The sequence below is a fragment of the Rutilus rutilus genome (genome assembly GCF_951802725.1).
Source record: "Rutilus rutilus genome assembly, chromosome: 3".
Classification (NCBI taxonomy): Eukaryota; Metazoa; Chordata; class Actinopteri; order Cypriniformes; family Leuciscidae; genus Rutilus; species Rutilus rutilus.
In genome coordinates this window covers 4718059-4733400 of record NC_140211.1, presented here as the reverse complement: position 1 = coordinate 4733400, position 15342 = coordinate 4718059, and the positions used below count along the sequence as shown (strand labels likewise).

General features: G+C 38.3%; 1 protein-coding gene across 9 annotated transcripts; it reads left to right on the top strand.

The window, feature by feature from the left end:
* Nucleotides 1–1097: 1097 nt before the first annotated feature.
* Nucleotides 1098–15319, top strand: LOC311287712 (heterogeneous nuclear ribonucleoprotein C). 9 transcript variants are annotated; one of them, XM_084404741.1, is made up of 11 exons: nucleotides 1098–1246; nucleotides 3152–3185; nucleotides 4664–4708; nucleotides 6801–6937; nucleotides 7589–7661; nucleotides 7767–7814; nucleotides 7995–8018; nucleotides 8327–8484; nucleotides 10376–10489; nucleotides 11626–11744; nucleotides 13743–15319. In XM_084404741.1, the coding sequence occupies exons 3-11, from the start codon at nucleotides 4704–4706 to the stop codon at nucleotides 13842–13844; spliced, it is 780 nt and encodes a 259-aa protein (XP_084260867.1). In that variant the 5' UTR covers nucleotides 1098–1246; nucleotides 3152–3185; nucleotides 4664–4703; the 3' UTR covers nucleotides 13845–15319. The 9 variants fall into 9 exon arrangements, with proteins under 9 accessions (XP_084260867.1, XP_084260862.1, XP_084260864.1 ...); XM_084404736.1 differs by having other exon boundaries at nucleotides 6801–7066; XM_084404738.1 differs by lacking the exon at nucleotides 7995–8018 and having other exon boundaries at nucleotides 6801–7066.
* Nucleotides 15320–15342: the final 23 nt, after the last annotated feature.

The following is a 15342-nucleotide window of genomic DNA, read 5'->3' as shown; positions in this document are numbered from 1 at the left end:
CTAAAACCAGCTGAATACTTGGCCAGCCAGCCTTTGAGACCAGCTTAAACCAGTTAAGACAAGCCTAGGCTGGTTTTAGTGTTTTTTGTTTTTTGTTTTTTTGTTTTTTTGTTTTTCAGCAGGACATTCAATATCAAATTGCCTTCCATACTTACTACAGTTATTGTTCATTATAACAATTTAAAATGAATAACGAAGTTCTGACAGTGTTTTCTGAGTCATTTTATGAGAACTGAACTGAGCTGTATGATGACATCACTGTTTTCTCCAGAGTGGATATCCAGAGTGGATATATAGGCTATATGAAGAGTTCAGATGCAAAAGCCTCTAAGTGCCATCTGAAATTTTCTTCTAGAATGGTCATTTTTATTAAGCTCGTATATTTAATTTCAGTAATTTCACTTAAATGACAATTAATAGGTAATTTTCATTGCCATTTAAGTGAAATTTCTGAACTTAAATATACGAGCTTGATAAAAATGATCATTCTAGAAGAAAATTTCAGATGGCATTTAGAGGCTTTTGCATCTGAACTCTTCATATATAGATTGACTAAATGAATAAATGTTTTTTTTTACAACAAAAATGAACCAACACTGAATTTATTTAAGATGGACTATGACGCTATTGTTTGTTACATTTTCCCCTGTTATCACTGTAAAGCTGCTTTGTAACAATCTGTATTGTAAAAAGGGCTATATAAATAAAGGTGACTTGACTTGACTGAACATTTCTTTCACTTTTGTTTAATTTACAATCAATTTACCACCTTTGATTGTAGTACAAATAACTATTTTGTAAGAAATGTGGTTTACCATAGTACATTTTTGTTTTGTGAAGATCTTTATTTCAAATTCAACGACCTAACTGTACAAAAGCTTTTCATTTAATTTACAAATGAGATGAAAAGCTTTTGTAAAGCGATTAGTGCTGCTCAGAGGGGAGGATACTGCTAACCAAATCCGGCATCAACCAATCAGACGTGCTCTTTATTTAAAAAGAAACGCGTAGAAGAGAATGACGCGCAAATCCACCAATCGGTGTCATCCGTTTCTTCGGCGCGTTGAAAAGCAGCCAATGAGATTCGAGGACATGCAAAGCGGGGCGGGGTTTGTGTTCAGTGCGCATTTGCTCGACGCCATTTCGTGCACTCGTCTGGTCGGTGTCTACTGAACGAGCTGGTACGGACTGTATCCACAAAACAGTACAGCACCGAATTTTAATCATTTTTAGTCTTAAACTCCCGGTGAGTATTTTGATTCGAGAGATTTTTGTCACTTTTTATTTTTGACTGATTTTGAACTATCTTTGGAGAATTTTTGTGGTTTTTATTTTTTATTTTTAATGCATTTTTCTGGTCATTTTCTGCTTGGCTTTGGTGGCGTACATTTTGTGATGCCGTGGTAGAGCAGTGAAAAAAACAAGAAAAAAAAAAAACATATATGCTTTGAGAGGACCGCACCATTTTATTTTTATTTTTCAAAGTAGGAGTTATTTTTCACCCCATTTTTTGCAGGACTACTGCTAGAGCAGCTGGTTTATTTGTTTTGTTTTTTGAAGTTATTGTGGAGGAAATGTCTCATGGACCGGTGGTTGTGTTTTCAAGATGGGGTCGTTTTTCCCTCCATGTCCTGGATTCAGAATATTTATCATGTTTTAAGACCATTTTTAAGATGACAGACTGTTTTCCCCAACACGAGTAGACTATTTTTATTCAGCTGTAGACATTTGGACTGAGCGTGTCCTTTTTAATACGGTTATTTGGGCGTTATTTTTGCTCCTATTTTTGAGGGTCGTTGCGTTCCAGAATCGTGTCGATTGAATTTTCAGGCGACGTTTTTGCAGGTTTTGATTTGTTTCAGCACTTTTAATGGACTGAGAAAACACGTTTTCTGCCTCATGCAATTATCTATTTCAAAGCATGGACCATTTTAACACTTTTTACATTGCATCCAAGGTCTATGCGAAATCATGTAAACGGTCAATCTTTCCATTAAAAGTACATCAAGAATGATAAATTGAGCTGGTTGCATTACTATTTATTTAATAAATGTTTCAAGAAGTGGGCCAAAATCAGTATTTCTGCCTTCGCTCATGTGCTCAACTGCCCCATGCTGCATCTATTCACTTAGATATTACATCATATTTGTGTGTAATCCAAAATTTCAGCCCATGGAGAAGCTCTTGTTGAATGTCTTGATATGAAAACTATATTTATGTCCGTCCTCCCTCCCTCCCAACAAACACACACACTTACGTATTCGTAAGACTTGCATAATATTTTCAATGCAATATCACATTTGAAAGTGGTTAAATTTGCTTTCTTTCTGTGCTTGACATAGATTATACAAGTATTTGTCTTGTGTTTTGGTAAATGAGTATCTTATATGAGTATACAGAGTGCACCAAATCATGTTTTATCACTTGGCACACATCAGCATCATACTCCAGCTAAAACTGGTTTTGTTTTTATCAATAATGTATGTGTAGATCAGGGGTTCCCAAACATGAGAATCATACACTCCCCGAGATATTGGGTATGAATAACGAGCCTGTCCACCACTTTCATTACATTTGGTTTATTTTATTATCTCAATAGTGTTTTATGATTACTCTCAAGAATATGTTGTACAATTATATAATATATTTGATTTGAAAAAATGGAATGTGGGGGGAGGAATTACATTGTTTATATTGTAATTGAATCAGTTTCTCTCTCTGCTTTATCACAAGAAAGGTGTTGTAATGTGACCGCAAAGACAGGATCACTACAACTTTAAACAGTGTTGTTTAATGACATGGGATTGATTCAGTGTTATCTTTTATTTTCATTTGACTAAATTAGATTTTTCACAGAACTTGTGACCCACACTTTGGGAAACCCTGGTCTAGACTCATGATGTCTTTGTGTAGACTACAACATACATGTTCTTTAAAGTCATGAAGGTCACACTTTAATAATCAAGTCCACTTTTACACCAAATTAGTCTTGAAGATGGATTAGCCCTATCATGTAGGCTAGACTTCAGGTCTGTCAGCCCAGTGCACTCAATTGGTTAAAAAAAAACACCATTCCCCTTTCTTTAGTGATCTAAAAGGGGCACATCTCAGATGTTAATTTCTGATTTTATTCATTTTGCTTTTTTTGTAGTTTTTGAGGCAGCTTTTTTGACCCACGTCAATCCGTAAGTTGGTTTTACTTTATTCTCCACTTCCGCACCAATCTTCCTGAAAAGTGTGCAGACTAGACTCCCGTTTGTTGTGTGTAGCCTTTACTTGCTTTCGTCACCTTTTAAATCTGCCATAGTTTAAAAAAACAAACTTTATAAATAGTGTATTGTGTAGTGACCTGTGCATTTTTGTTTATTTAGTTCAATTAGAGAAATTTTCATAGTCTGAATTAGCTTAAGCAAACAAGCTAGCAAAACACTAAACCAAAGACACTGTTTTTCTGAGCAACACTTGATACTGAGGTCTTATTTTGAATTTGTGGTAGTGTACTATAGAGGACAATTGCAAGTTTACGTCTACTTTTTCTTAATTTCATGTCGTTTAAACATATTTTCTGTCTTTCACCGCCCCATACAAGTGCAAAGATGAGTCTTCAGCATGTTGGCTGCCATGATAGATGCTTCAAGAACAATATTTAAAATTCACATTTTAAATTCATTGATTTCCCATGAACTTTAATTCTGAAATACACACATTTACACCATTGCATCTTCATTTTTCAGGGGTGAAAACACTGTATTTACTGTATTATCATTTGGTCTTGAATCTTGACTTCATACAGTAATGCTTTGCTATTGAGACATTAATCCTTAAATACTCACCTTTCCACCATTGAGAAAACAATATTGTCTTCAGCACATTTTACTGTTGACAATTTAATATTATGACATTGAAATGGTCTTCATTCTCAAATTCCTTGAGGAAATGCAAGGGCGCATTTATACAGTAATGTTAATATGCAACTTATTACCAATTACAGGTCCAAATTTCCCTAAATTCATGTTTATTTTCCTACTATCTATCATGGAGCCTGAGGAGAATTAGAGTTTTTCATTTGCACAGACCTCTGACTCTCTTTGGCCTTAAACTTTCATCTTTATAATACTGAAATTTCCTACAGACACACTGATATTCATCTCTTTGTGTTCAGTGGTCTGTAATACAGATTAATGGTGTGTCTTAAGCTGTGCCGAGGGCATCACTTGATAGGCATCTTTTAATCTCCTTTGGCGGCCGTTTCAAAGGGTTTTTTTCTTTTTTCATTAGCGCAGGATTTGATGCGTCATTTCGTCACATGGCTAAGCAACGTCACTCTATTTGACACTTTGACATTTCTCCCCTAAATTAAAAGGGTTTTAGTTTGGGATTGAGTGGGTTTAAATAACACAGATGAGATGGCTGTTCTGTTTCACTTGGGATGTCTGTCTGGATTTCATTTTCTTTGCCTCAAGTTTTGTACACCAACCACTGGGTGGCAGCAGCCGAACACTAGACTGCGTGTTTGACCTTGGGAAAGTGTTAAAATTGGTGTGACGTCTGTTAAAAGTGCGGTGGGTTACATCACCCACCCACACAGTACGACCTTCACCCACAATGCACTGCTGAGCAGCAGCTCAATGGTGTCCAATAACAACCCTCTTCTCTCCAACAGAATCAGGCAGACAGACGACTCGACCTGAATTACAGACAAAATGGAGTGAGTTCTGACTATTCAACCCCCAACATCCCCCTCAGCACTCTTAAATCTCTCAATGTCAACGTCTAAGCGTCCAAAGATATTTCCAAACACCAGTTTGCCGCTCAAACGTGCCATAAGCATTGAAAATGATCCACACACATAGTGTCATAGTACTTCTTAAAACCAGATACATTTTAAAGACAGTTCCATGCATTTTACTCTTCACCAAACCCATAAGCAAAGCGATAATAAAACACCTGGATGATTAGTTTCACTTTTGCATTTTTAGTTTGCATGCAGTATCTAAAGTCAGCCCATAAATGTCTACGTTACTCGCCCTGTCCTGGTGTGTGAAGATATGAACACCGTCGCCCAACAAACTGCATAAACTACAACATACAAGCCCTTCTAGTTGATATGTGAATCTTCTGATTTCAAATGTACATCTAAGCACATTATAGTACAGGAAAGCTTCATATTTGGCTGCTGTGGCTCTGATTTTAAGCATACTAGTTGATATAACTTATGAAACCAATGTGAATTCTGATGCTTAAACATTTTATCTTGATTGTTACAAACTGTATATATCTTGGAAATGTTCGTTCCTATCCCAAATGTCTTGTTTTCTGGTAGTAATAATAATGGACCAATTGAAAATGCAAATAGATCTGGACTGTAATCTTCATGTGGCTCTGTAAGAATTCATTTAAAGTCAACATGAAACCAAAATGGACCACATTTACTCAATAATAATGTGTTTCTGGTCTTATTTTGAGCGATTTGACAGTGCATGTTATCATTGAAGTAAAATGGGTTGCGAATGCCGTTTCATGTTGATATGAACACTAACTCCAGAGCTGATCTGATCTCACTAGCTGGTTTCCATCCACCTATTTTAGTGAATTTTGGGATATTGCATTAAAAAAATATATTAAATTAGGCTTTAAGTATGCACTTTTGTATCTGATAAGACATGCGCATCAACTTTAATGGGAAAAAACTCTGACTTTGATCAGATAACTGGACTAACCAGCAGACCAATCTCATTACACAGCATCTCAAATGTTGTTTTAGAGTATGTTTACTTGACGACAATGTACTAAAAATGGAAGAGTTTTTCCTTTGTGTTTGTCAATCGATGTCAAAACGATCGCCGTTCACACGGATCCTCGAAAACGACTAAAAACGCTGTATTCTGCTGCCATGTGGCGATGTGGTTTTGTAACGTCGTCGTTTTCACAAATTCGTGTTTTAGTAGTTTACACAGAGGCGATAACGGTATAGTTTTGAAACACGTTATCTAAAGTTTGTGTTTTCAGGCCCCCAAAACTCCGTTGTCGTGTAAATGAAGGGCCAAAACACACGATTTTCCATTTTTCGTTGAAAATGGTGTCGCGTAAACATCCCCTCAATCATTCTGAAATGCCCGCTCTAAAGTCTGTCGTAAAAATGATTTGGTTTAATTCCAGACGGTTGCATTCCCAAACATCAGGCATCCGAACTCAAGAGAGGACATGAGGCTTCCCCGGTTGCAGCAACTTCCTTTTTATTATTGTTACTTTGCATTCGTTTCCCGAGAAGCGGTGAATTTGTTCTCTTGAAAGTGTTTTATGCGATATTCCAAATTAAGGCTATGCTTTCATGACAACGATAGAAATGGAAAAACGATAGAAACTACGTTTTTCCTTTGAGGTTTCCGCGTACAGACGACACCATTGTCAAATCGATCCCCATTCACACTGATGCGTGGAAAAAAACGCCTGTATTCTGCTGCCAGGCCAGTAGATGGCGATGAAGCACTATAGACTGAACACGTAATACGCATGTGCATGATGTCATTGTTTTCAGAGATTCACGTTTTTGTTGTTTACACGGAGACCGTTTTCAAAACTTCGCGTTTTCAGGCACCCAAAACGCCGTTGTCGTGTTAACGAATGGCCGAAACGCATAAAAAGTTTAACATTTTTAGTTGAAAATGTTTAAATTCGCAACTTTGGATGGAAACAGCTACTGAGGCCATTAGTGTTGTTATCGACAAGCTAATTTCTCGTTTCTCTTTCCCGTCTTTGTCAATCTTCTGCACCCCTTCCATTCCTCTCTTTTCGCCCAGACATTCCCCCACAACCAGCAGCCTGATGGCCAGTAACGTCACCAACAAGACGGATCCGCGCTCGCTGAACTCCCGGGTCTTCATCGGGAACCTCAACACCATGCTGGTGACCAAGGCTGATGTGGAGGCCATCTTCAGTAAGTACGGGAAGATTGTGGGCTGCTCCGTGCACAAAGGCTTCGCGTTCGTCCAATACGCCAATGAGAGGAACGCCAGAGCGGCGGTCGGCGGGGAAGACGGGAGGATGATCGTCGGACAGGTGCTCGGTAAGTATATTTCAAATCAGCAACTAAATCTGATATTAACAGTCCCATAAAAGCGTACATTTAGTTGCTGGTTTGAAATATGTCAATTAAATGTGAATTTGGCAAGCAGTTTTTGAGTATTTCCCCATTTCAGTCATTGGGAAATCTCACACAAATTCCCACTGAAAATCAAAAGAATAAGAATTATATTTTGCTTAGAGTAAAGCCTAATGCAAAATCTTAAGAATAGGCTTTATGCATGCAAAATGTATTTGTTTTTGGGTGGAAGCTATGGAAATAGCACATTTTACAATAGCATAAGTAAATAAAAACAAAATGCAATTTCTATGATCCCTCTTACTTTTAAAAGTATAAACATTCTGCCAAACCGTACCGGTAGCATTGAAAGATGTTTTACATGCGTGTTAAATGTCTACATGCATAAGCACCTCATGTTTACAATTACATTCATTCATTTAGCAGACGCTTTCATCCAAATCGACTTGTCTCGTGGTTTAATGTTTAATCTTTCTGCTTTTTTAGATATTAATCTGGCTGGTGAGCCGAAACCTCATCGGTCAAAGACTATTAAACGCTCTGCAGGAGATATGTACAGGTTTGCATTTTATATCATTTTTCTATTTTATATCGTTATATAGTTTGAGTAGAAGTTTTTTTTTTTTTTTTTCACTTTTTAATTCTTTGCCTTCTCCTCCCACAGTCCTTCGTTTGATCTGGACTATGACTTTCAGAGAGATTACTATGACAGGTGAGCGCTCGCTCTTGAAAGATTCATGCACGGTCAAACGCTTTTTTTCATTATTCATTAAAGGCCTTTAAAGGGGTCATCGAGTGCCAATTTTTCACAAGTTGGTATAATTCTTTAGGGTCTTCATGTAAAGTTTGTAACACTTTTTTCTTCTTCTTTTTTTTCTCTCCTCAAAAACAGCTCTGTTCACAGCGACCCGTTACGGTGCGTCTCTTTAAATGATAATGGGAAACTGCATATTATCATATTGCTCAGAAAATCCAAAACGTCTTGATTATTGAGTGTTTAGGCTTTTTGGGGATTAAAAAGTAAGGATTTTTTTTTTTTCATTGTATGGTGGTTGTGTCCACACACTGCACAGATTTACATTTATATGCAAACACCATTTAAAAAAAATGAATTTTGCATACGATGACCCCTTTAATGTCTGTCTGTCTGTCTGTCTGTAGTGGGATTTGACAGAGTGCACGATTCCCGGAGCGTGTGTTAATCTGAGCGTGTGTGTGTTTCAGGATGTACTCGTACCCGTCGCGCGTCCCCCCGCCTCCCCCTCCCCCGCTGTCGCGAGCAGTGATCCCATCCAAGCGCGCGCGAGTGAGCGTTAGCGGCGGCAGTCGCAGGACCAAGAGCAGCTTCTCCTCCAAGAGCAGCCAGCGCACCTCCCGCACCAGTGAGAGCCTTCCCTTTACACTCACTCTTTATTCCTCAGGGGTCCTACGCAGTAAAAAATTTTTTTTTTTTTATACATTTAGCTATATCTTTTTCTTTTTTTTTTGATAGTCCACTTTAGACATTCTGCTAACTATAAGTAACTTTGCAACTACATGTCAACTAATACAAGTTCACACTGCATGATTTTCGTCAGTAGTCAGGTCACTGTCCTTTCCACACTGTGTGACTATCTGGGGTAGCATTCAGTTGCTGGTGTGTGTGTGTTCACACTGAACGATGGATCGGCGACAGGAGGTTTCACACTGCATGACTTTACAAAAGAAAGATTAGCCGACAACTCTCTGTTCCGCAAACTACGTTTCACGACCAAACACGCGAGAAGTGATAAGGAAATAACGCAAGATCACGCGTGAGACTGAAATTGTTATTAAAAGATGATAGCCTGCAAGATAGCCTGCAAATTGTCTGTGCACTGATTTTCAGCGAAAAGGAGAAGAAAAAACAGCTTATGCAGAAGGGAATGTTGGGGAGACGAGAGCAAGGATTGTGTTTCTGCAAAAAGAGTTGGGAGGAAATAAATAATTTAGCAATTTGCTGCTGGTCAAGCAAATGTTTGTGCTTTGTTTCGGTTTGATATCATTGTAAATAAACCTATTCAAATACTGATATTGTGGTCTATAAGTCCTCCCCGAACTCCCCGCTGTCCTGTATCTTGCTCTCTCATTGGCTGTCGGTCATCGCCGATGTAGTTTTCAGCCAGAACACGTTCACACAGCAGGATTGTGAATCGCCGACAGCTCCAGATATTTATCAAATATCTCACAGGCGTCTGCGATTCTCTCAGATCGCGTCTTTGCTCATTCACACTGCGTGACTGTCACTCGCGTGAACGAGCACCGATTTGCCTGATTTCGGGCATTTGTCAGCGATCTCACAAAACCTGTCGGCGAGTGAAAATCGGTCCTAAAATCGTTCAGTGTGAACTCAGCATTACAGTCATTAGACTGTTAGGTTAGGGTTAGGTGTTAGGGTTCGGGTTAGGAGAATAAGTTGACTTGTAGTCGCCAAGTGATTTATAGTCAGTAGTGGGGGGACCAACAAAATAGTGTTAGCAGATATTAGGCATACTAAGACTTGAATGACAGATAGTTGTTGCAAAGTTACTTATAGATCGTAGAATGTCTAAAGTGGACGGTCCAAATAAAGTATATATATATATAATGTCTGGATAAGTATGGAACAAATATTTGTGTTTCCAAAGTAGGCTATTGCCCCTATTTCCTAAAAAAATATATGTATCATAAGCAGAGTGTTTTACTGGGTCTCGAGTTTAGGGGCTTTTGCACCGGTTAGTTCTAGGAACTTAGGGGCTAAACACGACACCGGTTTCAACTAAAAACGTAAAAAAATTATGTGTTTTGGCCGTTCGTTTACATGACTAGGACAGCGAGTGCTTTCCCACACTGGATTCTCCTTTCTTTTTTTTTCTTTTTTTACACTCCCCTCTTTATTCCTCAGGGTTCCTATGCATATTGTTTCATTTTTCTGCGCCAGTTTATCAGGAATGTTTAAAATGTTTCTTGAGCATCAAATCATCATATTAGAATGATATTCTGAAGGATCATGTGACTCTGAAGACTGGAGTAATGAGTGGTGCTAAAAATCCAGCTTTGATCACAGGAATACATTACACTTTACTATATATTCACATAGAAAACGGTGGTTTTAAATTAATGTTTTATAGATCTAATGTCTAATATCTAATATGTATGTAGTCTTGGTGTTTTTGAGCTTCTTTAAAAACATTTAAGGAATCTTACTGACACCAAACAGTAGTGTACATTTGGGCTAATAAGCATCTGTGTGTGTGTGTGTGTGTGTGTGTGCAGTGAGAACTGATGATCTACAAACCATTAAGAAGGAACTGACTCAGATTAAACACAAAGTGGACTATCTGCTGGAGAGCCTGGAGCGCATGGAGAGAGACCACAGCAAGAAATCAGGTACGGGCCAGTACATTCTGGTTTGTGGTGAAAAATGACCACCTTTACATATGGGTGGGCGATCTGGCGATTTTATATTGTAAAAACACATAGTTGATGGACCCCATTGACATCCAAAAATACTATGGAAGGCAGTGGGGTCCATCAACTGTTCGGTTATAAACATTATTCAAAATATCATCTTTTGTGTTCAGTAGAAATACTCATACAGGTTTGAAACAACTTGAGGGTGAATAAATGATGACAATTAAAATTTTCAAGTGAACTATTCCTTTAACATCCAAATCAGTTCAAATCATGTAACGTGACTGTCGTTTATTTTAAAGAGTTATTAAAAGCGCATTAAACTGCAAAAGAGACTGATCCCTAAGAGCTTTCTTTGCGAGACATATAGTATAGTATACTTGGGGTTTCAGGCGCGCGTCTAAACGGTCAAATATACACACAAATATGTTGGAGTCCGTCTTTGCGTGCATTTACGTTAAGCCAGTCAGTTATGTGTTAAGTTGGGAAAGAAATCGGATGCGTGTCGTCATATTAGATCCATGCATTCAGTCTTAAAGCCTAATGAAATACCTGCTGCTGTCTGTCATTAGTGTTCAAGACAAAATCACTCGCTGCTCTTGACTGAATAACTAGTAGATTTAATAAGAATCAATGTATATTTAAGTTTATACAGTGATGCCTATGCAGTGTTTTAAAGGGTTAGTTCACCCAAAAATGAAAACTCTGTCAGGAATTACTCTCCCTCATGTTGTTCCAACGCTGTAAGACTTTCGTTCATCTTCGAAACACAGATTAAGCCTTACCAATGTCGCAAATTGAATGGCTTACCTTTCACACTTTCCCATCAAATGATCGTGAGCGTCCTCTTCTCAGTTCTCGTGAACACACACCCACACAGAAGAAAAGGAATAGGTGAAATAACCCCTTAACTCTTGGTTTAATGACTACTTTGACAACTGATGGTTTAATGCAATACTCTGTGTTCCAGTCTGGATATTCCTGGTAGTACATCTCAAAATTGGAAAGATCTTGATTCATATAATGGATTGTGATCGTTATAAGATCTTGATATGACATTTTGACTGATTGACTGCCCCTACTTTACACAATCACTGATTATTTCTGCGCAGATGTGAAGGGCGCTAAACCAGAGGAGGTTTCGCCACAGCACTCCAGCGGGAAGAAGGAGCGCGAGAGCACGGATATGAACGACTACGAGGACGAGGGAGACCTGCTGGAGGAAGAGGAGGTGAGAGAACCAGAAACAGCAGAGAGAAGTCTAGTCGGCTCAGCGTTAGTCGACTACAAGAGGCTTAGTCAACCAACAGTTTTTAATTAGTAGTTTAGTCGCAGAGTAAATTTAGTTATTAGTCGCAAATCACGCAGGCTGTAACGGACAGATCTTTAACGGCAGGAAATCCAATCATTGGCCTATCATTTATCGACCTCAAAAATGGCTTATCACTTGAAACGTGTAAGTAGGAGCACTTAACAAGTCTGCTCGCTCTGTTACCCTAGATAAATATAAATAAGCATAATAAATATATCCTAGCCCAGGGGCGGTTCTGATGTCAGTGGATATTCGGGGCTTTAGCCCAAACTAAAATTGGGTATTTTTATTTAAAGGAATTAATTAATTATAAAAGCGATTTAAGGGAATAAAGAGAAAGAAAGTCTCATTGTATTAGTGAAATAATTTTAACTATTTGCAAATAATATTTTATTTTTAATTATTCATGCATTCTCTCTAAATGAATCAAGGAAATTGTAGTGCATTTTCAATTCAAAACGGCAAAATTTAATACATAAATAAAGTTGAGTAATTTGCGTCACCGGATACTGTCGGTAGTTCTATTTCTATTGTAAAAGTCAAATATTAAATGTTTATCTACTTACATTTTACCAGGCATTCGTTCACTTCTTTAATCACTCTGACATTGATGAGCGATACCGCTGAACTTTTAGTCTTCCTAACAACAAACAGAGCGGTGTGTAGTGGAGCGCATCAGAGCAGCATCAAGAATATACAATATATTGCAGTGAATCTCTTATTTGCATCAAGTTCATTGCCAGTAATAATGACAGGTTTGCGAAAGTGCAGAACTCGGTGAGCTCGCGCAAAACACATCTTCATCACAGCGACTCATTTAAACGCCTCTGATTGGCCGATGCGTTCAACAGACATGTCTGTGATTGGCTACAATGCTCAACGCTGCAAAAGCACGTCGTAAACTCCTTTAATGCAAAGGTAAAAATATAAATAATAAATAAATATTGCTCAACGAGAAAGACAAGTTAACAGAATATTCGAGGCTTTACTAAAAACATTCGGAGCTTAAGCCCCCTTAGCGCCGCCCCTGCCCTAGACGCATATTGAAGCGTTTGTGTGGAGAGCTCTTACTGCATGACATACTGGCGCCGGTGCCATCCGTTTAACTTAACATACTCCATCATTTTTGCTCATACAGAGAAGAGTAATGCAAACTGTGAAGGGTCGTCTTTTATTTTTGTAAACTCACAAAACGTTGTGCTTTCTGTTGATTCGGTCTTGAACTTGAGCGCATCGTGTAAATGAACCGAGACTAAGCCTATTCTTGCCTCACAGACGTGAGAAAAATATTTATTGAAAGCTTGAAATTTACATTTCAATGAACAAATGAAGAGTTCAGAAGCAAAAGCCTCTAAATGCAATCTGAAATTTTCTTCTAGAATGATCATTTTTATCAAGCTTGTATATTTAAGTTCAGTAATTTCACTTAAATGACAATTAATAGGTCATTTTCATTGCCATTTAAGTGAAATTACTGAACTTAAATATACGAGCTTGATAAAAATGATCATTCTAGAAGACAATTTCAGATGGCACTTAGAGGCTTTTGCATCTGAACTCTTCAAATATTCTCAGACTATGTAATCCGAATGAAACGTTGACTTGATCTCTGTAGCCGAAAACACATTACCAATAAATGATTAAAGTGTTAAGACGGTCTCAATCTGTTTTTTTCACGACACATTCATAATCATTGTTTGCCGTTGCGCTGTGCTGATTAGGCTCTACGTATTTTATATTGGTAATTAAAGGCACATTATTATGATTTATGGCTTATTAATATAAGCGCGCGATTAGTCGACTAATGGCTTAAATGAACGACGACTAGTCGACTAGAAAAATCTTTAGTCGAGGGCAGCCCTAGAGAAATCCCATATCGCCTCGCTCGTATTCACTCTACGCATCTGGTGTGTGCAGATCAAGAGTCGAGGAAGAGAGGATGATGACGAGGAGGAAGAGGAGGGTGAGCAGGAGGAAGGAGAGGACGATGGAGACAGCGCCAACGGAGACAACTCTTAAACGCCACAGACACGGACACACATGCATGCTCGCCGTGAGATATAGAGTAGACCCTCTGACCCTTAATGCACATCTGAAGTTTCATTTCATAAGTCCAGAACGATTTCTAAGACTCCGTGGATCATGATAGCGAATCTCTGCTTGATGAATGACACTTTTAGACTGATCAATCGCATGATTGCAACTACCTTACTCTGAGATCCTCGCATTAAAAAACAGCCAGATGGTAAGTTTTCTGCTGTAGGGTCGATGCTTTTGGCGGTTTATCTCCAACATTGACATTAATGCACAAGTTGGCAGCAAACTTACCATGTCCAGCTGTTTTAAGACTGGCGTCCTGAAAGCTCGAGTGTGTGTGTGCGTGAGATTTGGAGGAGGAGCTACTGAGCTAGATGTTTTATGATTGGATTTTTAACAGATGGTTATAGGTTGTGAGTAGCTGAAGGTTAGAGCAACGAGAAAAAAAAAGAAAAAAAAACTAGTTTTGTTAAATAAACCTCTTAGTTTGTCAATACAAATCAACATCCTAAACCAACTAATGTTGGTGTACTTGGTGGGACAGTGGTTTAGTGATTGACAAATTGATAGGGCCAATCAGAATGCATCAAATTTAGATATTAGAGATCTTAAAGAGACACTAACGTGCATTTTGTACCTTATCAATATGTTTGCACTAACCGTATTCTGCCAGTACACACAAATTGGATTGTGAAACCTTGAAAGCAATTGCGTTCCCACACTTCAGACACGTTCAGGTCCTTCTGGTTTTTTTTGTTTGTTTTTAAAGTCTTCGACCACTGCGTTAGTTGATGATGATAACAGTGGCTTGAGTTTGAGGTCATTCACATTTTAAACCAGCCTGTGCAGAAAGATATTGCGTTTAATACCCAAGAACGTCTTTCTACTCCAATGCTTTTCATGGTTCTTGTGGTTGTGAAACCCTTCTGTCCGGATCCTAAAAGCGCTGTTCGTCGTAGTCCTCTTTCCCAACACACACTAGACAATTATTAGATTGGTTTGGCTCATATTAGTCTCAAATGACTCTCCTGAAGCTCTTGATGGACCCTGAACTCATGCAGTAGGTGAAGTTGAGTTCAATCGTGTGTGTGTGTGTGTGTTTGTGTGTTGGTTCAAGCTCAACAATGTTCCTCTAGGACTCATTGTGGGAGTAAATGTATTACTCGTGCTGACCAGTGGGCGGCAGTGTGGCCCAGTTCTGTTATTTAACCTCTCAGAAATACCGTATGATTGAAGGAAACCTTTTTTTATATTCCATAAGGGGTCACTGAGTGTGTGAGAATAAGTTTGGATTGTACAGTCAACGTAATTTTACCTATCGGTTTGTATTTGTGTACAGTGACACTAAGGTGAGTTTGCTTCTGATAAATACCAGATGTTTTGTTTTCTTCATTTGTTCTGTTTGTCTTTTGTTTGGTCTGTGTATTAAGTTTCAATAAAACTACAAATGTTCATGACATGTTTGCTGTTATTAGACTGC

Excerpts from the sequence above, each read along its gene's own strand:
- LOC311287712 (XM_084404736.1), top strand. Across the intron at positions 7,815-7,994 it reads CAGAGAGATTACTATGACAG|CTCTGTTCACAGCGACCCGT; the intron begins GTGAGCGCTCGC and ends CCTCAAAAACAG. Across the intron at positions 11,745-13,742 it reads ACCTGCTGGAGGAAGAGGAG|ATCAAGAGTCGAGGAAGAGA; the intron begins GTGAGAGAACCA and ends TGGTGTGTGCAG.